This window comes from Phasianus colchicus, chromosome 6 (genome assembly GCF_987193195.1).
Source record: "Phasianus colchicus chromosome 6, bPhaCol1.hap1.1, whole genome shotgun sequence".
Classification (NCBI taxonomy): Eukaryota; Metazoa; Chordata; class Aves; order Galliformes; family Phasianidae; genus Phasianus; species Phasianus colchicus.
Window position 1 is genome coordinate 49,542,818 of NC_143441.1, and position 24,334 is coordinate 49,567,151.

At 44.6% G+C, this 24,334-nt stretch overlaps 1 protein-coding gene across 2 annotated transcripts; it reads left to right on the forward strand.

Moving 5' to 3' along the window:
• The first annotated feature begins 6 nt into the window (after positions 1-6).
• KIF9 (kinesin family member 9) lies at positions 7-23,593 on the forward strand. Of its 2 annotated transcripts, XM_031607780.2 has the most exons (21): positions 7-125; positions 2,471-2,567; positions 3,141-3,306; positions 3,400-3,506; positions 4,156-4,380; positions 5,857-5,940; positions 6,064-6,156; positions 6,706-6,853; positions 7,359-7,423; positions 8,454-8,531; positions 9,125-9,193; positions 9,427-9,531; positions 10,660-10,715; positions 12,008-12,098; positions 13,232-13,356; positions 13,999-14,181; positions 16,276-16,484; positions 18,129-18,308; positions 20,008-20,123; positions 22,310-22,414; positions 23,020-23,593. In XM_031607780.2, exons 2-21 carry the CDS (start codon positions 2,472-2,474, stop codon positions 23,125-23,127), a joined length of 2,409 nt encoding a protein of 802 aa, XP_031463640.1. In that variant the 5' UTR covers positions 7-125; position 2,471; the 3' UTR covers positions 23,128-23,593. The 2 variants fall into 2 exon arrangements, with proteins under 2 accessions (XP_031463640.1, XP_089999353.1); XM_090143227.1 differs by lacking the exon at positions 4,156-4,380.
• Positions 23,594-24,334: the final 741 nt, after the last annotated feature.

The following is a 24,334-nucleotide window of genomic DNA, read 5'->3' on the forward strand; positions in this document are numbered from 1 at the left end:
CTTCCGCCTCTCTCGGCCACTTCCGGTGCGGCGGCCGGAAGTGCGTGTTGCCATGGGAACGATGCACGCAGCTCCGCGCTGCTGTAGCGGGGTCGCTGCGGTTTGGCCTTGTTGACGGGGTGCAGGTAGGTGCCGTGTCACCTCGTCCTCTGGGCCGTGTTCTGCTCACAGCTCTGTCATCCCCTCCTCAGGGCCACGTCTCATCCTCAATCCTGTGACTTCCAATGGTCCGTATCGTCTCCTTGCCCCGGCCACCTTAAGGGCCGTGCCATCCCCTCCTCAGGGCCCTGTCCACTTCCTCAGTGCCATATCGCCCTGTCAGTGCCCCATCACCCCCTGAGTGAAAACATTTCCTCCTAATATCTAATATAATCTCTCCTCTTTTAGTTTAAAGCCTTTCCCCTGTGTCCTATCGTTACCTGTTCATGTAAAAACTCAGTCTCCTTCCTGCTTATAAACCCTCTTTAAGTACTAGAAGGTCACAATGAAGCTTTCCCTTCTCTTCAGGGAGCCTACAAACAGGAGGGGAATCAACTCTTTGAAAGGGTAGATAATAGCAGGACAAGGGGAAATGCTTTTAAGTTGAGGGTGGGAAGATTTAGGTTGGATGTCAGGGGTAAGTTCTTTACAGAGAGAGTGGTGAGGTGCTGGAACAGGCTGTGGATGCCCCATCTCTGGAGGTGTTCAAGGCCAGATTGGATGGGGCCCTGGGCAGCCTGGTCTAGTATTAAATGGGGAGGTTGGTGGCCCTGCATGTGGCAGGGGTTTGGAGCTTCATGATCCTTGAGCTCTCTTCCAACCCTGGCCATTCTGTGATTCTGTGATTCCGAGAGCCTTCTCTCCTCCAGGCTGAGCACCCACAGCTCTCATCCTGTCCCCATAGGAGAGATGAGCATCCCCATGCCCTCCTCTGGATGCGCTCCCACAGCTCCATCCCTGTTGTGCTGCTGTACACAGCGTTCCATGTGGGGCCCCATGAGGCAGTCATAGAATCACAGAATAGAATATTTATACAGTCCCCTCCCTGTCCCTGCTGCTACTCCTCTGTTGATGCAGCCCAGGTTGCTGTTGGCCTCTCAGGCTGCAGGTTCACACTGCTGGCTCGTGTGCAGCTTTTTGTCCATCAGGACCCCAAGTCCTTCTCCACAGGGCTGCTCTCAGCGAGTTCTTCTCCCAGTCTGTACTCACAGCTAGGATTGCCCCGACCCAACACCTTGCACTTGGCCTTGTTGAACCTCATGAAGTTGATGTGCTTCTCAATGCTGTGCAGGTTCCTCTGGATGCTATCCCTCTGTTCTTATTGCCTCAACTGCACCACTCAGCTTGGGGTTTGCAAACTTGCTGAGGGTGCACTCAATCCCATCATTTATGTCATTGATAAAGATGCTGAAGATCACCAATCCCAAGACAAACCCGTGGGGGACACCACTTGTGACTGCCCTCTATCTGGAAACAGAGCTGTTGACCTTCTGGCTGCCCTTCTCCTTTAAGTATTTATTGTTCAAAGGGAGAGGGAGTTTAGAGTGGTGAAGCAGCCACAAACATGGCTAGCTGACCAACAAATATGTAGTTTGCTTTGTAGCGCTTCAGTAAAAGTTCTTCTGCAGGCAAAAGCCAATTAAAAATCAGACTGGTGGGATGCTTGGTTATTCCTAATGAGGGTATTGTGTTTCTACTCTATTGGCTAAGAGTATTCCAGAGAGGTGATGGGCTGTTTCCTTCCCATCTTCCAGAGGAAGTAAATATTCCCAGGAGTAATGGCTTTCTCCAAACACTGAGCAATGGGCACTGCATTATGGCAGTGAGGAAAATTCCCCTCGTTCTGAATCTGTTTTCTCTCTCTCTGATTCATGTTGGTCATATCAACCCCATGCAATGCTACAGGTGGTGGTCAGGCAGTGGCACAGCTGCCCAGGGAGGTGATGGGGTCACCATCCCTGGAGGTGTTCAACAACTGTGGAGATGTGGCACTGAGGGATGTGGTCAGAGGGCATCACTGGTGATGGACTGGAGTTGAACTTGGTGATCTTAGTGGTCTTTTCCAACCTCCATGATTCTGTACACAAGATTTTTGCCATGAGTTGTCAGACATGTGTGTTTTTTTCTTCTGGAAACCTGAAGATCAGGTGCTCAGTAGGAACTAAGAAATTCCATTTTGTGTTCCTGCAGTGATTTTGGTCTGCAGGGCTGAGGGGATGACAAGCTTGAGTTGTTGCATGTTAATAGGACTGATGCACAAGAGGAAATTGTACTCAGTTCTCTGAACAGAACAATGCTGGAAGTAATTTCCTGCAATTATTTGCCCACAGTTGCTTCTCATGAAGGATAGAAACTGCAGCTGAACATTTGTCAAGACTTTATTCTAGAGATCTACTACTCTGTAGCTCCTCTTTTGGTAACCAATAATACTACCTTTCATTTTAGGGAAAGCAACACTTCTGATGATTCTTCTTTCTTCTCCTCTGTTCAGAATGCATGCAGCTGAAAAGAAAGTCCGTGCCTTTGTGCGAGTCAAGCCAACAGCTCATTTTGCTCAAGATGTGATCAAGTTTGGGCCAGACAACAAGGTAGATAGAAACAGATTGCAAGTGCAAAATGTTTGAAATTTGATTTCAATTTTTCCCAAAGAAATTCTTCCATTCCATGAAGTCATACATAATTTTTTGGCTAATTACCTCCTGAGTTTGTATCTGCAAACGTGGCAGATGTTTACATGCCTCCTGTGACACAGTCACTAATAGAAATCCTGCAGAGGGCTGTGACTGATCCTTGAGGAGTGCCCTGTGGTAACCACCATTTCATCCTAAGAAGTTTCCCTACAGTGCAGTCTGTTTCTGGTCCCCATATGCAAGTTCCTGATTTTACCTTTCTTGTTAATAGAGACCTTTGTTTGCTCAACTATTAATTTCCCTGGCACCCCAATCCAGACACATCACTGAAGGATGAGCCTAGCCACGTTTCCTTTTGTTTTTTAGAATATCTATTACTAGAGTATGCCATAAGGCTCAGTAAAAACACATTATTTCTGCTCCATTTTCTGCTCACTTTTAGCTCTTCAGTGGGTGGATATTTTTTGGACAATATCTCCTGAATCTTTTCATGGCTATTGAAGTTACCTTTATTTCCTTTTTGGGTTTCAGAGCATAGATATATACATCAAAAAAGATGCCAAGAAGGGAGTTGTGAATAACAAACAGACTGACTGGTCCTTCAAACTGGATGGTGTCCTTCACAATACCTCCCAGGAAATGACGTATGAGACTGTAGCTAAGAAATTGGTGTCTGAAGCTTTAACTGGCTATAATGGTAACTTGTAGCTATTTTTGTTATTTGGTGTGGTATTTGAGAAATGCAGATATTCCCTCCTGGGTTTATTCTTTTGCTTTGAATCTTTTCTAGGTACAATAATGTGCTATGGGCAGACAGGGGCTGGTAAAACTTACACAATGACTGGAGCAACTGCAGAGTACAAGCATCGAGGAATCATACCCCGAGCTGTCCAGCAGGTACAGAGTATCTAAATGGGGAAAGAGACTGAAAGAAATGACAAAAACTCACTTATATCAGTTATTGCTGATACTCATAAAAGTGCTTTAACACGGTGAATACGTTTCATTTGATCTCCACCACTCCTTTTTGCTTTGTTTTATCTCAACGGTGATCATTAAGGAGAGAAAGGATACTGTAAAACACAATTACTTTGTACCTTCATTTTACTATGCTGTGACCTTATGCACTGATAACTGTGATATTTCACAGCAGGATGGAGTGATAAACCAAAGTGGGGGTGTTATGGATACAGCCTGAAACAAAAATGGAAGGAATCATATAGTTATGCTGTATTGTCATTTACAGAGGTTGGTCCTGTTTGATTCTTCTAGCTCACACAATGGATTGCTTCCCAAAATGTAAGAAGTTCTTCAGAAGTGTTGTTTTCAAGAACATTGTTCTGAGAAACTAAGCTAAAGTCAACTAAAAATGTTGACTTACCCTGTCAGCCCTCAGGCAACCACAGTTCCGAATTAGCTGTGCACACAAAGATGAACTTCTAGCTGTTCATAAAGTCATAAATAGCTTCTCTGTAAAGCCATAAATAGCTTATAGCTCTGTTTGTGAGCTCGCCCTGCCACTGACTACTTCTTCATCCTTGTACAGGTCTTCAAAGCAATCGCATGTTCTGTTGATTCATTCATCACTGTCCGGATATCCTACTTGGAAATCTACAACGAGACATTGTGTGACCTTCTGTCCACCACGACAAGCAGTGGGGCCAGTGACATGCAGATGGCTATAGTGGATTGCCCACAGGGTGTTTATGTGAAAGGCTTATCTATACATTCTGTTAGTGACGAGGAGGATGCTCTCAATCTCCTTTTTGAGGCAAGAAGCAATCAATATTACGCTTCATCTGCTGGCTATGTTTCTTGGCTTAGCTGAGGGAAGTCAGTGATGCAGGGGGTGGGTGGTCAGGACTGCTGGAGGGAGATTCAGCCCTTTCTGTTCTCTTACAGGGGGTAGAAGAACGGGTAACGCTTTGTAGGCAATGTTCTTGCAAGGAAAATGTCCATTGTGCAGAGGTTCTGAAAGATCTCAATAGAGAAACCCTGGTTTTAGTGTATTCCAGGGTAACTGGAGTGCTGGAGGAAATATGTTAGAGGTGAGGCCATGAAAAGTAGCTTTGGAGATTTCAGGCAGCACCAAAATGGTTCAGGTAGCCAGAGGCTGTCTTCATGTCATAAGACATAGCAGCAAACTGAAATTTCCCTGCTTATCAACAAAGATGTCAGTGAGTACCTTAATATGCAGGAATATTTGGGATCCCTTTAGATCCACCAGCTGACCTACACTGGAATTTCTTCCTGAAAAACAACACACCTGTCTGTCCTAGCTACGTGCTAGGACAGTGCTTCAAGAAAAGAGCCTTTCCAGAGACACTCTTGGGATGGTCATAGCACAGGTCTACCAATAAGATTTTACAGCAGGGATGTTCACACAGTGGGTTATATTTGTGAAGGAGGTTTGCTTAACTTGTGGCTGCATCCTTTTTTACATGGAGTGCTTTATTTCCTAAGGAAAACATGAGTAAATCATTAGTTCTATTTGCAGGAATTGTGTTCTTACCAGGAGCCATCTGGTGTCCTTAAAATCTGCCTTTTTATTAAAGGAAGTGTAGTGCCCTAAGCTAGGCCCTGTGATTCACAACAGCTTCTGTTTTCCTTCTAAAGAGTAGAGGGAAGATGGTAATACAGCTTAACTTTCATGCATCTGTGTAGAGGTTTTCACGTTAGTTCTTGCTCCTGAATCTAGACTCTAGTGCAGTGCCAGTCACTTCTAGCCCTCACCAGATAGACTAGCAGTCCTATGAAGCAGTTGCAACATAATTTTCAGTGTTGTTTTTCTTTTCTGTAAGCATTATACAAACCTGTGGCTAGCATATATGTGGTTTTCTGTGACATTTAAAGCCTGGGGAGCTCTTTGGTTCTCATCAAGAAACTGAAACAGCTAGGGAGGTGTTGAGTCTCCGCAAGGCTGACTGACTGTTCTTTACAAAGCCACACATCTTGAACTAAGCCATAAAAATGGAAATACAGACAACATGGTTTCTGGTAAAAGGCACGGTTACATTGAACTGACCCTTAACAATGTTGCAGAAATGCTTTCGGAAGCCTTTGAGTAGGAAAGTGAAGCAAATACCATGTGCTGCTGCAGTGGCTGCTTTAACCAACTGAATATCAGTCTGCAGAATAAAGACTGAACCACTACTATTCTTATTTCAAATTCCTATTTCTAATTTCCCTTTATTCTACTGGTGCAGAAGCTTGAAAATACCATCTTCAATTCTGCCTTCATTTGCAGGGTGAGACCAACAGAGTAATAGCAGAACACTCGCTGAATAAAAATTCATCCAGATCTCATTGCATCTTTACAATCTATATTGAGGTAAGAGCTCCAGCAGCTTTTTCTAGGGGGACTCTAATGGTTGAGGATCTTTACATGTCTGGCTTTTGCTGTGTGTCAGTTTTGCCTGCTATTAAATACACTTTATTTTCTTTTCCCCTTCAGTCTCGTGTCAGAGTTCTCTCAGATATCAGATGCATTAATTCTAAAATCAACCTAATAGATTTGGCAGGCTCCGAGAGACTGAGCAAGACCGGAGTAAGTAGTAGAAGAAATATTTCAATCCATGCTGGGCAGTCCAGTAATCAACAAATTAGAGATGAAATTACAGGGCTTTCCACAACAGGATTCAGGCTGCAACCCAGGCTCTGTCAGTTTACCTGGTTTTTATCATTTCTCCACAAAGGAAAGTGCCAGAGCCATCAGCCCTAATAAGAAGCTCGTGATTTTCCTCTTCATTCCATGAGCGACGGTGTAAATCTGCAGCCTTGGGTCACAGCAGACAAACTCTTAGAGCAGAAACTTTCTTAGAGCTCAGCAGCTGACCACCACAGGTCCCATGTGATGTTCTGTATTAATCACAGTAGAAATCCCATGTTACAAATACATCCTTTCCCCACTGTGAAGGAAGCTAGCAGATCTGGTAGACTTGTAATGAAAAGCTGAAGTCCCTGCAACCTCGTGTTTTCAAACTGAAAGGAGTTCTACATCACAAATTGGGTTGATCTGAATGAGGTCACCATCCTGTTCTGCAGTTCAAACAGAAACACCTGTTGTGGAAGCTTTCCCTTTTGCTCTCCCTTGCAGTCTGAAGGGCGGGTGCTGAAGGAAGCCGCGTACATCAACAAGTCTCTGTCATTCCTTGAGCAAATCATCATTGCCCTAGCTGACCCAAAGAGGGAGCACATCCCCTTCCGGCAGAGCAAACTTACTCACGTTCTCAAGGACTCCTTAGGTAAGAGCTGTGGCTTACAGCAGCCCCATATAGAATGCATAGAAAATAGTGTTTCAGTGAGCCTGTCAGCGCTGAAGACTCTTACACATAAACACACAAACTCAGAGGGATGTGTGAGGTATTCCAAGCAGAAGTGATTCTATGATTCTATGAAGTCTTGCATTGCTCTTACAGGAGGCAGTGGCAATGTTCTGTTAGATTATCCTGTACTAGCCAGGGTTTTTTAAATCCTCTGCTCTGATTTATCCAGTTTCAAGCTTTTACAATTTGTATTCCCATTTTCTTACTGTACAATCAACAGGTAAAAAACACATTTCACCTTCACTTCTAAGTCATTCTGTGCCACTGTATCTGGAACTTTAGAGGGGCACTTACAAATCAGCTGTGGTCATTGTTGCTTCTTTTATTTTCTATTCTCTATCAGCACATGATGTATTATTTTCTATTAAAAAAATAGGAAACAACAACAAAATTAATTTTTTTTTTTTTTAATCTATTGTTCCAGGGGGAAAATGCAATACTGTCCTAGTGGCGAATATCTGTGGGGAAGCTCTGCATGTAGAAGAGACTGTAAGTTGAGCTTATTTCTGCAGAATTGAAGACTTTTTCACACTACTGTTGCAATTCTGTTGGCCATAAGTATCCTCTGGAGGGCTGTGGCAGGAGTCCCAGGGAAACATCCTGTCTCATCCATGAGAAAACTTGGATAGCTCCTCTTATCTCATGGCTCAGAGAACAGATTGCTCTTGTCAATCTGCTTTGTGATGCAGACTGTGCAAACCAGCCTGATTATGGCAGGTCCAAACAGCTAAAATCCAAGCACGCTGGATGGTATTAATTACTGTTGTTGGTTCAGCTCTGCAAACGTGTTTTGAATGGTACATAACATCACAAAGTCAATGGAATGGCACCAGTTCATGTCAGAACTGAGCTGGCTTTCGGTTGGTTTTTGGGATACTGGAACTAGGAGTAGCATCCTAGCAGTAAGGCTTCTAAGCTGTGAAAGAATAAAATTGACAAAAGTTTTACTGTGTGAAATGGATCATCCTAATCACATCTGTGACACAGAGAAGGGAATCACCTATTTGCCAAGAGCCTTTTAAAGAGCAAAAAGAGTAAGCACAGTCACCTGCTATGCGGCTGTGATCAAGGCAGAGTGCTGTTCATCTCCTATTTGTGCTGTGGTAACATTTAGAAACAAGGAAAATTACCTAGGAAAGAGGAAGATTTTCTGGCTGCAGCTTGCAAGATACAACAAATACAGGAATTAAGCCTGAAAGGCTCTGATACATGTCTCAGGGATATTAGGATGTGCTATTTCAATTAGAAATGAGATGGGGGAATAATTCTGTTACACGAAGAACTGTCCACACGCAAAACAGAAAAGACAAAGACATCAGCAGAAGCTGGCTCCTCACACAGCAGCCAATGAGCCCTGGAAGATACGTTCCTGGAATCACAAACTCTGTAATGCTGGATGGAGTTACACAGATTTTACTTTGCTAGGGAGTGGGATCTGATACAACTGAATAATAACAGATTATGAACACTGTATCCTCACCAATATATCTTTCAGTTACTTAAAAAACATGTTTTTCAGTTGTCTTCTCTTCGTTTTGCTACCAGAATGAAATGGATCACAACAGAGCCAGTTGTTAATGTGACATATGACTCAGAGGTACGTAGAGAAAGGCAATGAAAGGAGTTATATTTTCTCATTTCATTAATATTTAGGATAATTACCTTAAGAACCTGAGAGAGATTTTGTAGTTTAATGAAATTCCACTCATCAGCCAGCCTGAGACTGACTGAATTCAGGTATATCAGAAAAAAAAAATAGATTATTTTAAACTCCTGCCTCTATTAAAGTTAATGTTGGAACTCCTGTGGAGTTCAGTAATGGTCAGAGTGGAGCACTGCATATTTCTTTGCTTTCAAGATAGGATTTCTGTGTCCTGAACCTGAGAATCTCTACAGCACCAGAGCAGGAAAGCAGCAAGTTAATAAGCAGGTAGCCTTTTTCTTGATGGCTTGGGCTGGCTCTGCAGGCCATACACCCAGGACACAACAGAAGCTGTCCTGTTGGAAGCCAATCCAAGGCAAAGTGTTTTTCAGACTCACTATTTCACTGATGCAAACCTGACAGCCAACTCTGGGGGATCTGGCACACAGCTGTGATGTTATATAGCTATGTGCTGCTTTTCAGCAGGTTTTTTTTTTTTTTCCCTAATAGCATTTGGTCATTTACTTACCCTTCTCTTTTCCTTCTAGGAAACAGTGAAGACTTTGGAGAAGGAAATCAGTCTTCTGAAGCAGGAGCTGGCCATGCATGACAGCTTGGTGAGGAACAGGCTGCACCACCATATATGGACCAAATCAGGGCTTTGTCATGATCATTGTTTTGCTGTGGAATCAGTCATTTAGTACCAAACGTGACTGTATTCTTCTTTCTGCTTTCAGCATAATCTTATGGGGTTTAATCAAAGCTCTGAGCACAGGAGACCAACGTCAGCCTGGCACTTGCTGAGATCTCTGTAATCCACTGACACTCAGTTGTATGCCTTTTGACTTAGGTAAATCGTTCTTTGGTGACTTATGGCCCTCTGACTGATGTCCAGGTAGCAGAGATTAAATCTCAAATCCATGAATATCTGAAAGGAGCCATTGATGAAATTGACGTAAGTAGCTTTTTAAGTAGAAAAGGACTTATATACTGCTTCCATCTCATTTTATTCCAAGGCAGGAACAAAGAAAACCTCTGAAGAGGTTGTCTTTAACTAGAGAAATGCTACAAAATTGTGTGTATATATGTTTTGTTAGGGTCTGTCTCTTTGTTTTCATAGACTTTTTGCTTTTTTTGGAAGCTTAATAATAACCCCTAGCAGAGTCATAGGCTGGGGGGAATATGGCAGGAAAATGGCCTGATAGAGAAGAACCTGGGGGTGCTGGTCAACGTGGTAGGTTAGGCTGATTGTTTGACTTGTTGATCTTGAAGTTCTTTTCCTTTTTCTGAATGATTCTATTGTTCTATGATTGTAAATGAAACAGCTTGAGATACTCCTTCTCATTTCATGTGAGCATTATCTTCTCTCAACATCTCTGTGTTCTCCCTCCAGCAGGCAGGAGTGGAGCAGAATAAAGGTTTACGTGAAGGTGTGTTTTACCTGGGCAACATGTGATGTGGGTGGGTGTGGAGCAGGGAAGGCAGAGGACAAAGGAATTTCACACAGGGAGTAATGTCTTTAATGGGACTAAAGAATCTTTTAGAGTGAGACTAGAGAGCATTTCACATTTAAGTCCAGAATCTTAGACCATGGCAGACCTGAGTGCAGATTCCTGCTTGGCTACACGCTCCCCATTACTTGCCTGTTCATGCCTCTGTTCCTCTAAAACAAAGATAGTATGGCTCAATGACACTTATTTGATATCATGGATAAGAGGACTGGGGACAGTGCTCTGCTACTTTTAACACAGTCCTGGACAGCAGTGAAAACAGAAGTGACTTCATAATTTGCAGGGTGGGTCAGTAGGTGCCCTTTGTGCCATTTGTAAAATTGCTGTCAATAATTTGTTACCTTGCTGACTGTGTACTCCATGGAATTTATCACAATCTATCAGATTCCTCTCTTAGAGCAAGCAATGTATCCACCTCCAGTCAAATACAGTATAAACATATCTCTCCTTCAGTGCTCATACCCACATATGGGAAAGCAGAGCCCTCACAAGCTGAAATATTTGAATTGGTACAGCTGATCACAGCATGGAAATGCTTATTTGTGTTTTCACTGTATGCATCTTTTCCTCAGATAATGAACTTCAGGCAAGTCCAGGAGGTATTTAAGCAGTTCAAGCTGATTGTAAGGTAAGATGTTCAGGATTGATATATTTCACAGTAAGGTTTAGGAACCATATCAACTGGGATATCACACTTACTTAATGGGTGGAAATTAATTATGAAGCATAGGAAATAACTTGTAACTGATAACAGCATTCTGGACTATTTCTGCTGGCTTTTGCTCAAGAAGACAGTTGCCTCTAACCTACCAGTGCTCATAAGCCTCGTGCAAGGGCTCTGAATGATAAGCTTCACTCATTCACAGCAGATATTGAGCAGCATGATAAGAATGATGTGGCTATTTCCAAGGAAGTGTTCTCTGTCCATGTGGTGTGGAGGTGAGAAAGTGTGAAAGTGTCTGTTTGAAAGTGTTACTGGTGAGTAAGGAGAGATGTTCTTTTGGACTGAATGATGGAATGTAAGTAGCAGGCTGGGAAAAATCCTGAAGATGAGGGCAAGCAGTTACCATGTCATGAAACAGAAGAGAACAAAGAGGGATGAGGCTATTAGGGCAGCTAACCAACCATTCCATAACCAACCATGGTCTGGCTAGGCAGCAGATCAGAGAGTCATTATTCCAACTTGGAAAGGACCCATAAGGATCATCGAGTCCAACTCCTAATTAGATTTTTCTACTATAAGAGTGACAGCAGGATGCTGCTGTAGAAAATCTGCCTGCTCTTGAGAAACTTGTCTTAACTCAGCTGTCTGTGGTATGTCATCAGACTAGGCAGTCTGGTTTTTCAGGGACCAAAGACCAAAGTGGTAAAATTTCGACCAATGATTGTGTTTTTTTGAACTTCAGACTCCTTTTATTGTGCTGAAGCAGCAGGCTTTGAGTTTTGTTTTGTTTTGTTTTTAACTTACAGGTTTTAAGTCTTGATTAGTTAAATAATAATAATAATAATAATAAAAAATCCCATGGACAGTGGTTCACCTGATCCTTTCAGTGAAAAACAATCACTGTTTGAAAACCTCCGTGCTAGAGTAAGATTTTACATTTGAGTGTCATGACTGAACAGATGTGATATTATTTGATTTAGACTATTAAAAGGTTGTGCTAAGTATTTAAGTATCCATGAAAAGGTTCCATAGGCTATACAGTCTAAAAAAAGAAAAAGAAAGGACAAGGAGAATGGGAACAGGTTACAACACTTAGAGGAAGAACAGAAGGATCAAGACAGGATGTTTGGAAATGAGATCACAGGTAAAATATATTTTATTTGAAAATGTGGTATTAAGAAGTATTGCAGCTTTTGGCATATGAAATAGTTCTTCAACACAATGCTAAGGGGCTGTTGTTTTTTTTTTTCCCAAAGACAACAGGAAGGTGAAGTGGAAACCAGATTACGAAGCAAGTATATTTTGATAGACAAAAACGACTTTGCTACTATTGCTGCTGCTCAGAAGGTAATGGCTGGTGCTTAGGCCCTGCCCCAAACCCTATTTAGAATTATCTTCTTTGCTTCTGAACCTTGAATTGCCTCAAGTTGAGAACTTCCTATTGAAATCTGAACTCAGAAATACTGGTGTGATGAGTGAATGCACTCAGCAGGGATGCACCCATTAACAAAGTACATTCCTGTGGGCTGAGCATTTGGCCCATTATTTGAAGAGAATAATTTATAAGACAGGAATGAAGAAAGTCTAAGCTGATATAAGAAGGTGACCTGCCTGTCAGCCAGGCCCAGATCACCTGCATCTGATGAGGCCCCTTTTAACCCTTATAATTTCTAGAGAAATGTAAGTATATCTTATGGAAACCATAAATGCAGCTGTAGACTGACCTATAGTTTATAATTATTTTTCATTACAAAATTCTTTCTCTCTGAAGTGGTTATTTCCTTGTCTTTCTTTCACCCAGTAATGTGGATAAAACAATCATTATCTGCTCTGCAGGGTCATCTACTTGTTCTGTGGTTTAACTGTAGATGCTCTGAATATTTGGGAGAAAAAGCACCAGGGAAAATGCTAAGAAACAGAAAAACACATGGTCCCTAAAGGGCCTATTCAAGTCTTCATTTAGAACTGGCAAACAAAGCCAAACCTTGAGATAAGTAGATTTTAACACTTAACATCTCCTCCTGTTTTATGATTGCGGCAGTATGAGAGAAAGTATAAAAACTGTAATTTTCTTACACTAAATGAAGACTTCTGAGGCTGCTTTTCCATTGCACTGTTACTAATGCTGTTTGTGTTATGCTTTGGGATATTATCAGTAAAACATTATGAATGCTGTCTGAATTGTTCAGTATCTACAACTGTCTAAAGTTTTGGGGGAGATTTATAGTAAAAGCTTGAACTTATTTCCATGATATGAGACCCTCTACGTATGTAAAACATTCAGCACATGAATTTGTAGTTAATTTTGGCATTTAATTTGTACTTTATAGACGTTTCCTTTAAATACATAGTGAACAAAGATTTCCAGATTAGGTTCTACAGCAATATGAAGTCACTGTTGGGTATGGGCAGGATATCATGGCCTAGATAGCTGCAGAGCTTTACCTCCTGGTCCATATTTTATTTCTTCCCATGTTCAGTTGGGTATAGTTGATGTGGATTACCATTTGTTGAAGAGACAAGATGTGCAGACCAGACCTACCCCAGTTTCACCCAAACCTGATGAGAAGAAGAAGAAATTCATGACAAGCAGTGAGCGGTTCAAGTGAGTTCAGCAACCAAACTACTCTCCTTATTTTTATTTTTCTTTTGGACAACATGTTGTTATACATGGATGGAGGCAGAGAGGAAGCAAGGAAGGGAACAGTCTGGTGATGACATCAGGAGACTCGTTAAACCTGAAGGTTATCTTTAAAGTCTTAGGTAGAATGAGATTTGCCAAGTGGAAAGAGAAGGGGGCAATGGACTGAGGAGCAGGTATGGAATGAAACTGTGAAGAGTGAAGGGGAAGAGGGAACAACAGAAAGAAAGATATTAGAATTTATAGAAGTGATGTCCCCAAGAGGGCAATTTCTGCAACTGCTTCTGTGGCTTGGTTCCTCCCTGACATTTCCTTTAAATCCTTGAGAAAACACTGAGATAAACCACCAAGGCTTCAGTAGCTGCATGAAATGGGGCACCTCTCTGTGTAATTCTTCTCTAGGAAGATGGAGAGAGGTCTGGTGAACACCTTCCTTGGTCTCTCTGAAGTCACACTGAGTATCCCAAGCACACCAGGCTGGTGTTTATGTAGGAGAGCTGAGAGAGGATAGCTTTTGAATTGGCAAACCTAGCACCTACAGCATGCTTTGGTTCCAGTGCCCTCTTACAAAGAAATTAATCTGGTTCATCTTTTTCCCTCTATCAGGAAGGAAGGAACTAAAAGCTTGTTTTCTGGGAGAGATCTGGCTGCTCACTTACCATCAAAAAGTCAGGTAGTAGTTCCCACCAAGAATTTGGATGTGAAAGAGAAAGCAAGGAATGAGGATACAGTGAAAAATGATGCACAGCCCTCAAAGCCAATCTCTGAGGAGATTTCCCAGCGGCCCAGGTAAGCCTCTCCTGTAAAGGGTGCATAGCCTATTTTGCCAAAGGATGGTTTACACCAGGGTGGTTGCATTGTTTCTCCCTAGTACAGCTACTTGCTTCAAAGTAAATGGGAGAATCAGAGATCATCACTGCTTGGATGCAGAAGTACACAGTCATGTAGCAGTGTACCAAAGGATGCTGGTGGCTGTCATCTTCTCCATCTGTTTTGAGCTCTGTGCTGCACAGTTAATCTGTTAAGTGTGAGGTCTTTACTGACCAAGAGTCAGTTCCTGATTTAAGTGCTGGCATGTTTTTTTTTTCCCTCTCTCTGGGTATTCTGGAATATGCCTGCAGGTTTAGCCTTCTGCTGCCAAACTATGCCATTTCATTACATTTCCAGTTGGTCCCATGTAAAATCACAGTACTTTTCACCCCTTGGTCAGAGTGCAGAGAGACCTCATGGCCAGCCACCAAATTCCAGACACTCATGAAAAGAGGGCAATATCTGCATGAGGTCATGGCAGGAAGTTCCGTATCAAGGCGGAATTGTGGAGAACTGCCAGAAATCCAACAATATGCCCATCATCTGCTTGCACAACAACAGAAATATAGCACTGGTTTGCATTTCTTTCTGGTGTTGACGGGGTAAAATATGCACACGGTATAGAGACCAAAGATGCTTTCTGTGAGGATGTGCATGCAGCTGTTCAGCTCCCAGGAGCTCAGCCAGGACTCCACACAACCCAGCCTGCACACTACTTTTCACATCTCCATCCAAGAGCTCCCAGCAAGCAATGCAGCTTTGAATTATTAGGAGTATCTCCATTGCCCTTCTGAAAGATGACTGTTTTTTTCTTGTTATTGCAGCTGGGGAGAGCATCTCAGGGTGAAGCTGTCCCAGGAGAATTTGCTCCTGAAGCACCTTAATGTGTTATTGGAACAGATTGCCCGAGGAGGTTATGGATGCCCCTTCCCTGAATGCATTCATGGCCAGGCTGGATGTGGCTCTGGGCAGCATGGTCTATTGGTTGGCGACCCTGCACATAGCAGGGGAGTTGAAACTAGATGATATTTGTGGTCCTTTTCAACCCAGGCCATTCTATGATTCTATTGTGTTCTTCCATGCCCTCTGCATGTATTTTAGTGTTCTTCTGAAAACCATGGCTGACAGGGAAGGCTGCTGCTCCAGCTGCATATGGCACAACCCCAAGTGTTGAATGGCTCAGCTTTGCAGCTGAGCTGCCAAAGCTGTAGTAGTCTGCCCAGTGGCCATTGTGCAGTGCTTTGCCAGCAGTTTGGCATGAAAGCAGTCTCATGCAACCTTTGAAATGCCTGACAATGGCCTTAGGAGATCAACCCGTGAAAAGCAGTGGATGGTTTTGCTTTGACCAGTCTGGACTGAGGGACATGAAGACTTTAAGCTCCTTTCTGCTCCCAGACCCACCCCACTGACCAGGAACAACCAGCAGCACAGAGCAGCAGCATGTTGGAGCATGGTGTTCCTCCTGCAGTGCCAAGGGTCTCATGAGATGCTTTCTTTTTGCTGTATATGCTTTGTGTTGAAGTAAAAGGTGCTCTTTGTGGGGGCACATCTGCCTCAAAGCTATTTCAGAGAAAAGTCAGGACTGACAAATGCTGCTTTGAATTCAGTCTTTCAAAACAGGCTGAGCTTAAAGGCCATGGGAGGCAGCAGTGTAGAGCAGCCAACTGTACGCAGCTCAGGGCTTTGCTTGGCAGACGTAGTCAGTCTGTGCTGGGAATCCAGCAAGAAAAGAACAAAAGCATTTCTGTTCAACAATAGGGAGGAACAGGATTAGTTGTTTTTCTGAAAATTCAAACTGTTAGAAATCCTCTTTCCAGGAAAGAATCAATTCTGAAACATCTGAGGAATGTGACTTCCACGGAAATAACTCTTGAGGGAGTTATGTAGGGGGGGACAGGAACGTGAAGGCTGGCACAGAGATGGTACCAGGATGCAGCTGGCACAGTGGGATCCTCAAAGATCCCATTGAAATACCATCCACAAACCTCACTGATGACCACTTCCATGGTTTAACTGCAGAGCAGAACAGACTGACCTCCCCACAGCTCCATGTGTCTTTGAATTCTGTTGCAGCTCCCCTCCATCCAAGGCAGTGGCATTTGAGCAATTTAAGGAGGAGTGTGGAAGTGAGATCAACCGGATCTTTAAAGAGAACAAAAGCATTCTCCTCGCCAGGAGGAAGAGAAGCAGTACAGTAGCCCGGAGGATCAACATCATCAAACAGGAAATGGAGGACATCAAAAAAGCTCTGGAGGCCGAGAGGCAGGAGCGGTCGCAGCAGGGTAAGTCACTGCATGGAGAATGGCCAGTAAGAACCTGGCAGGAGAGGGAGAGCAGTTTCAGTGGTGGGACCACTACACCCCGCTGCTGCTTGCCATCCTTTATGCCTTAACTCTACAGCTGGCCTTGTGGTTTGCCACCTGATTCCTCCTGCACTGAGTCCTCAGCACTCCTCACTCTGTGCTTTGATGTTGACAAATGCAGGTCAATATAGTGCAGAAGTCACAGAAACATATCACAGAATGGCCAGGGTTGGAAGGGACCTCAAGGATCATGAAGCTCCAGCCCCCCTGCCACATGCAGGGCCACCATCCTCCTCACTTAATACTAGAGCAGGCTGCCCAGGGCCCCAATCCAGTCTGGCTTTAACACCCCTAGGGACGGGGCATCCACAACCTCTCTGGGCAGCCTGTTCCAGCACCTTACCACTCTCTATGTAAAGAACTTTCCCCTGACATGCAACCTAAATCTTCCCTCCCTAAGTCATGGGGAGTGGGCTTGGCCTTACCATGGTGGAGATTTATTGCATCTCATGTAATCATAGAACAATTGGGTTGGAAGAGACCTTAAAACTCATCTAGTTCCACCTTGCTGCCGTGGGCTGGTTGCCTCCACCAGCTCAAGCTGCCCAGGGCCCCAGCCAACGTGGCCTTGAGCACCTCCAGAGATGGGGCATCCACAGCTTATCTGGGCAGCAGTGCCAGTGCCTCACTGCTCTACAGTCTGATTTCATCTAGATTAATGTCTGGCTTATGGAAGTCAAAATCCCAAATTGCAAGGTGCTAAAGGAAAAAGTAGGGGTAGGTTCCTTGATACTCTGCTGTGTTGATATATTTGTTAGGTAGAATATGCCTAGAAAGCTTGTCAGATCCCTGCAGCAGGGAAGGAATGAAAGAAAAAGGGAATGGTCAATAGCAAGAAGGCCCTGAACAGTGAGCAATGGCCCCTGCATTAGACTTCCTAATGCACAGCTGGCTTCCACTTCCCTTCCTGCAAAACAGCTCTTCTGTCTGTGTTGGTCAGGTCTGACCCTGCACAACACAGAGCTCTTTTGGCTAAATGATGAGCAGCGTCAGCTTGAAGCTCTATCAGAGTGAGCGCTTCTCTTTTCACAGACTCATTACTTTTGTGGAGCCTTTGCTCTTTTTGAGGACATCCACCAACTCATGGGTTCTGGAAACTGCAAGAATAAACTGATCTGAGGGAAACCAAGAACTGACAAGATGTTTATTCTAGAGAAGCAGAATTGGCTTAATGGTATCTAAAGAGCTGATCAGCCCTTTGTCCCCAAAGGGGACACCACAGGAGCCATGGTTTCAGGGGTTTGAGGGTTTGGGGAACAATCTGTGTTGTAAGAGCCCCCAGAGCCCTAAGTGACACCTCCCAGCAGGCTGCCAGGTCCAGTCCATGCTCCTCACCTGCATCTCACAGGGACTGATGGCTGAGTGGGTTCAGGAGTTCAGGTATGATTTCTGCCCCACACCACTGCAGCGTTGTCTTTGTAGAAAGCATGTCTAAGGAAATATCAGTTGTGTGGTTAACCTCAGTATAACTGGGTTACTGCCGTGTGGTTCAAAGCATAATGGCTGTGCTTCGTCCTTCTCCACCCTCCCAAGAAACCTTAATTTCCTTTTCTCACCCTCCAGGAGAGTATGTTGATGAGAAAGGACGCCTCATCATTGATGAGAAGGAGTTTTTACTCATCATGAAGTTGAAGGACCTGAAGGAAGAATACAGATGTAGCTATGCTGAACTGCAGGACCTGAAGGCAGAAATCCAGTACTGCCAGCACCTGGTGGACCGGTGCCGGAACAAACTCATCTCAGGTACTGGCACACCAGGGCAGCTTCTGAGCAGCATCCAGCAGAATTGGAGTGCTCAAGAGCATCTCAGCACTGAAGCACTTCATCCTGCACATAGCAGGGGGGTTGAAACTAGATGATCATTGTGGTCCTTTTCAACCTAGGCCATTCTATGATGATGATGATGATGACCTTTTGCATATATAACAAGCCCCTGTCATTCTTTGTTGTGGTTTTTCTCATTGCCTTCCTGATTTGTTTTTTGTTGATGATTATTATGTTTTATCTTTTTATCTATTTTTTATTATTATTATTTTTTATATACCATTGGATTTCTGTAGACTCTCTCTCAGATAATGACATACTGCTCCCTGGTCATGCCACTAGATGCATTCCTACGGAGTAAAAGCCAATAATAATGCTCTCACTGATGGCCCTGGTTCTCACCTTTGATTTCTTTTAATATAGATGGTGGCTAAGGAACAACACCTGCCTTTGGCTCTGAGCTGCAGCTGTCTCCTCTGTACCCCTGGGAGATCAGCATTACTCAGATTTCAGCACTGCAGCAGGAAGCAGAGCTCAGTCATTTTAGCCTGTTCTTCACACGAGCACAGCCCTCGTGCTGATGAGTCACACCTCTGCTTTGCATGATCTGGGCAAATTCATGGCGTGCTCCACTGCAGGCTGCTCAGTTTGAGTCTGCAGGACCAAGAGGGTGGTCCTATTGTATGCCTGAATTTATGCTCGTGATAGAAAACAGTAGGTGTACAAATGCCAGCCTCCCAAACATTTGGATGCTGTGGACATAGCAACACTTCATTGCCTACAAACTTGCCAGAGCACAACTTGTATCTATCAGTGAATCCCACGTTAAAAGAATTGCATGGCTTGTTCCAGGAGGTACACTGGATTGAATAATAATTGTACAGTAAGTTTGCCACTGGTTTCTGTTGGACCTGGGTTTGGCATTTTTGGGGTGCTCCAGGTGATTGCTGTTTAAATGCTCAGGCATGGACCCACTCAGACAAATACCTGTGTCATCCCAAAGTGAAGAGGTCAGCTCAAAGCTGAAACCAGGGTGAAAAGTCAGCAGTGTTGCATCATGTCCACAGTGTCTGCACTGCAGGGTCTGTGTTTAATATTGCTAATTACTACTCCTGACTCCTGTGGCATAGAGCAGTGGGTTGTACTGGGGGATGCTGTCTGTGCAGGAGCTGCTCCTGAAGTGGGGAAACGTGCCAAGGGAACAGAGCAGAGTGCAGCTGCTTTGCTGGGAAATGCTCAGTGTTATAAAGACAGCATGGCCACTGCGTGGCAGCACCTGTTGTGTGTTATCACTGGCTATTATGGGGTGGAATTCGGCTGTGCTTCCTTAGCATTTGGGATTGAAATCTGACCCTCAAATGGCCTGACCACTCAAAATTGCCAAGCTCCCGTTCCCAAGCGTCTTGGGGAAGACGCTGAGTGCAGGAGCAGTGCCACCTGGTGGCCTGCCTCTCTCAGATACGGTCCCCAGGGCCATCAGGTCCTTGCCACCTCCCGAGCAGCAGCCTTTGCCAGCTGACAGTGCCCTGTCCTTATTAACGAGTTGTTCTAATAGGTTGAAACTTAGGAGCTTGGAGCATTGAGGTCCTGCCTGGCTCACGGGCATGGAGCTGGAAGAAATCCACCCTTGTATCTGGTCACTACAGCTCTGTTTATTGCAACCAACTTTGCTTTGCAGAGTTTGAGATCTGGTACAGTGAGTCCTTCCTCATCCCCACATATGTGCAGAATGCCCTGAAGCCCAGTGGCAACATCCGACCTGGAATGATTCCTATAAACAGAGTTATGTGTCTGGTGAGTTTTCCTGGCAGCTTTGCTTCTTCTTGCTTACCCCATGTTGTGTGGTAATGAGGGCGCAGCTAAGCCTGTGTGAGGGGGGCATGGCAGCTCTGCTCCTTTCTCTAAGCAGCGTGGCACTGAAATGCTATCTGACATGATGCAGAGAGCAGCTTTCTGGAGGTGCTTCTTGCATTCCCGTCAGCTTTGCCATGAAGAGGCTAAAATAGGACAGAGTGATTGAAGCACCCAGTCATCTGCTGACTATCAGTAATCAGGCAAAGTGCCCAGAGGTGCAAGGGGTAGTGGGGAGGCTCGTTTCCAGACTGTATGATCTGTAATGTTTACAGCTAAACTATTGTGTTTCATGTTGTGGCAACTGGTACTTAGCCAGCCTTCTGCTTAGAAACCAACTCTTTGGGGTATCCATCCTCTTCTGTCATTCCTGACAACGGACATTTCTCTTAAGCTTTTATTTACCAGACTTCTTCTTTGCATTATTCTCCTCTGAAGTTATTCCAGTCCTTCCTTGTTAAATGTCACACTTGAAACCCTAATGCTGTTTGATAGGAATGTGGTGGCAAGGCTTCCACTCTGACATGAGCAATGGGTGCATCCCACCCTGAATTAGTCCCTGTTTGCATCACCATTGCCTGACCCCTGCAGATCCCTTCTGGGCAGCTGTGTGGACATGTTGTAGGTCCATCTGTCCCAGGAGGAGCAGGGGCACCTGTGGGCAGCTGGGAAGGACTGTAAATGGGGCATAACTGTGTGAACCCCTCCCTAAGTGCATGGCCTTATTTCTAGTCTGCCTGTTACTGGGGACAAAGGTGGCTTTAGCTCCCAAGAAGGAAAACTGAAAATGACTTCTTTTGTCTCCATCTGTCTGATTATTTTGACTGAAAATCTCAGTGAAGCATTTTCTTTATTCTCTCCTAGAAAGGCATGCAAAGAGTTTTGAAGCTAATCATAGACAGATCCCTCCTATCCTACTGAAGTCATTCCCTTGAGATTATGAATAACAAACATTATGTAAGGAAAAGATGTTTAAGTTTGCTTTTAAACAGAATGCTGTGATATACCAGCTTGGAAAACTGCAGATGCAAACTTTATGCAGAGAAGAGCCCAAAAAGCCCCAGCCAAAGGAAAAAAGCAACCCAAACCCCTTTGGATGATGTGGTGTGCCTATTGAGGTCAGCAGGGAGACTGACTGCACTGCTCCAGGGTGCCACTCTTTGGGGAAAAGAGGAAATCCATCACCAGACAGTTTTACCAACCAGGGTTACTTAGTGTATTCACAGAAACTCCCTCAATGCTTTCCAGCCCTGGATTTGCTGTCATCACATCAATTAAAACCCAAAAGATGAATGAAACATGCCTGTTAGCAATGTTTTGCAGCTGTGTCGAGTTGATGATGTCACAGGCAGAAATCTTCACACAGAGGTTAAGCAATGTCCCTTGGAATGCTGTTCAGCTCTGGTTTTTCTTTCTGCTTTCCCTGAGGGTCTGCTTTCCCTGAGAGCAGGTCACTGAGGTTCCCAGTTATTGCCACTGGCAGTGCTGGTATTCCTGTAAAGGTTTCTTTCCTCCTTTCAACCGTTTTTTCCTTTTCCAGACTGATTCGCCATTGCTCTCATCAGGGTATGCACCTTTTTCTCATGGTTTGAGTCAGTTTGGCCATTTACCTTTTATCACGCCACAAAGTCACTGTTACCTTTTGCAAGCTGCTCATGATCAGAAAGTGACCAAAGAATCTGCCAGAGCGCTCCTCAAACATGGACACATTATGCACTGGCTGATACCTGATTCCATGATTCTGTAATTCTAAAACATTGTGCTTCCATTCCACCCATGCTTTTCCTTGGTGCTCTCATGCCATCCAGAATGTTGCCTGGAGAGATGTAGGCATGGGACAGAATGTGAAGCTCAGATGTTCTTTCTGCTGGGAGATTACCCTGCAGTGGAGACAGTTCTATGGGTAGATACAGCTGGAGAAGACAGCTGAGGAAACTCACTCCAAGATTCTATGCTTGCAGATGGCCTTTGCATAAATTCCTGCTCAGTCTGTTCAGCTAAGGAAGGGAAAGGGGGCACCTACGACTCCCAGCCCATGTCCTGAGGCTTCTGAGAACCAGTGTTCAATGCAAAAAAAGGAATCAACCACAATGTGTGATTTTCACATGGCTCTGTCTTTCTGCTGGCAGGAGGAAGATGAGCAGGAAAGGTTTGAGCGGATGCAAGAGGCGATGCTGCCCACTGGGCCGGATTCTGTCGCATTCTACAAGGCAAAAATGAAAACTGATCAAAAGGTGATGTCAGCTGGACACAGTTCCCTGTAACACTGCCAATGTTTGTAGCGAGAGCGGCTCCGTGCCTCGCTGCAGGGCTCCTCGGGCCTGATGCAGTTTGGCCACAGCCCTTTGGACCATGCTGGATGGATTCTCCAATGCAGCAAAGCTCCTTGAGATGTTCATTGCCACTGGCTGATGTACAAGCCCCATCTTATTGCTAAAAAGCAATCCCAGCACTTTTCACCACTACTTCCCTCCTGGCAAAGGCTCACCATAAATTACCAGAGAGGCCATGAGTTTAGTGGAGATTGAGTGTTAGAGCTGCACTGTTAAATCACTATGCGTTTTTTAAGAGAACATCACAAAACCAATGCCTTAGTTCTGGCAGTGAGGAGAAGTTCCCAGGCTGAGCCCTAAGGGCTTCTTGTGCCCTCATTCAAGCTTGACATTTGCCACCAGCATAGCAATGCTGCTGTGACGGAGCTGCACTCTCCATGGTTCCTATTTGGGCAGCCCTACTTGGGAAGGTTAGAAAGGGTGTTTATTTTGGCAGGGAAAATGCTTTTACTGATGAGACTTCTGTTCTGAAAATAACTGGTTTTTTGTTTGTTTTCTGTTGCCAGCGCACATACAACAGAACCATGTCGTCCCTCAAGCTAATGCACAAGAAACCCGGGCACATCACAGCTGCAGGGAAGGATAGAACCCTGCCATTTCTGCATGTCACCTAGCAGACTGGGGCTCGCCTAGCATTCAGCACAAGGGGGATGAGCAATGTCACTTTATTTTCACAACTAGTTTATCAAAAATAAACAGAAGGAAAAAAAAAATAGCAAAGAAACAACTTGCTTTTGTGCAGCTAGAACAACAGTTACTGGTTATCAGACCCAGAGCTTGGACAGGATGCGAGCCAGGGAACTGAAACAGCAGTGCTTGTTTTTGTGGGTGTCCCTGCACCACAGAAGGTGGCAGAGGGGTGTCATGGGCACCCTGCACTGCTCCTGCCTTCCTTCATCCTGGGGACAGAGCCTCCCAGCCTTATTCTCACCTGTGCGAGCATCAGGGCACATATGTGCTGGCTCCATGCTCTCAGGATGGATCCTGACAAGCAGGAGTTGGTGAGAGCCCTTGAACTGAAGCAGCCCCAGGGCTCCAGCAGCCTGCTCTGGAGATAGGTGCACACAAGGAAGCATTTCTACCAGTTGCCAAGCATTAGAGCATTAGATACAGCAGTGTTGAGTTACAGCAGCCTCCCCACCCCAGGACAGGAGAATTGGGCACTATTTACCCACTTCAGCAAGGTAGTTCTGATCTGGGGTGAGATCACAGTGCCCAGCAAAACTGGAAAGCTCTGGTGAGCACTGTGCTGCTTTGCCAGGCTGCTGCCACCTCCAGCATTGAGCAGAGCACACTGAGGGCTGCTGAGTCCTCTGCTGACCGCATCCCACACAGAACCATGGCTGGGAAGGGCAACCTCTCCTCCACAGCCTGCTCTGGTTTGCATGGATGACCTGGATGTGGGACATCCCCACTGCAGTGCGACACACAGCCCATTGCTGTAACTCTTCTTCCTTCCACCTGCTCCTTGCTGAAGCTTTGTGGGCTGCTGCATCTACCATGAGTTACAACATCCTGAGCTGGGGATTTTCACCTGAAACGCTGGGAAAATTAATTAATCCAAGCTGTTTGCTTGGCTTTAATTCCTTGCAGTTTACTTTGTTGCTGTAATATCGCCTGCTCAGCCCAAGGGCTAGTGATAACAGTGTGTGTACATCAGCCTTTTCTTTGTAATAATCAATTTCCAGAGGCTTATAAAGCAGCTGGAAGTTCAGCCCAGGCAGAATTTCCCAAGGAAATGAGCTCTCCCTCAGGGAGAAATAAAATAATCTTTGAAAGGGGCAAGAGCAGCTTTTAGCCATCCTGGGGTGTTCGTGTGCT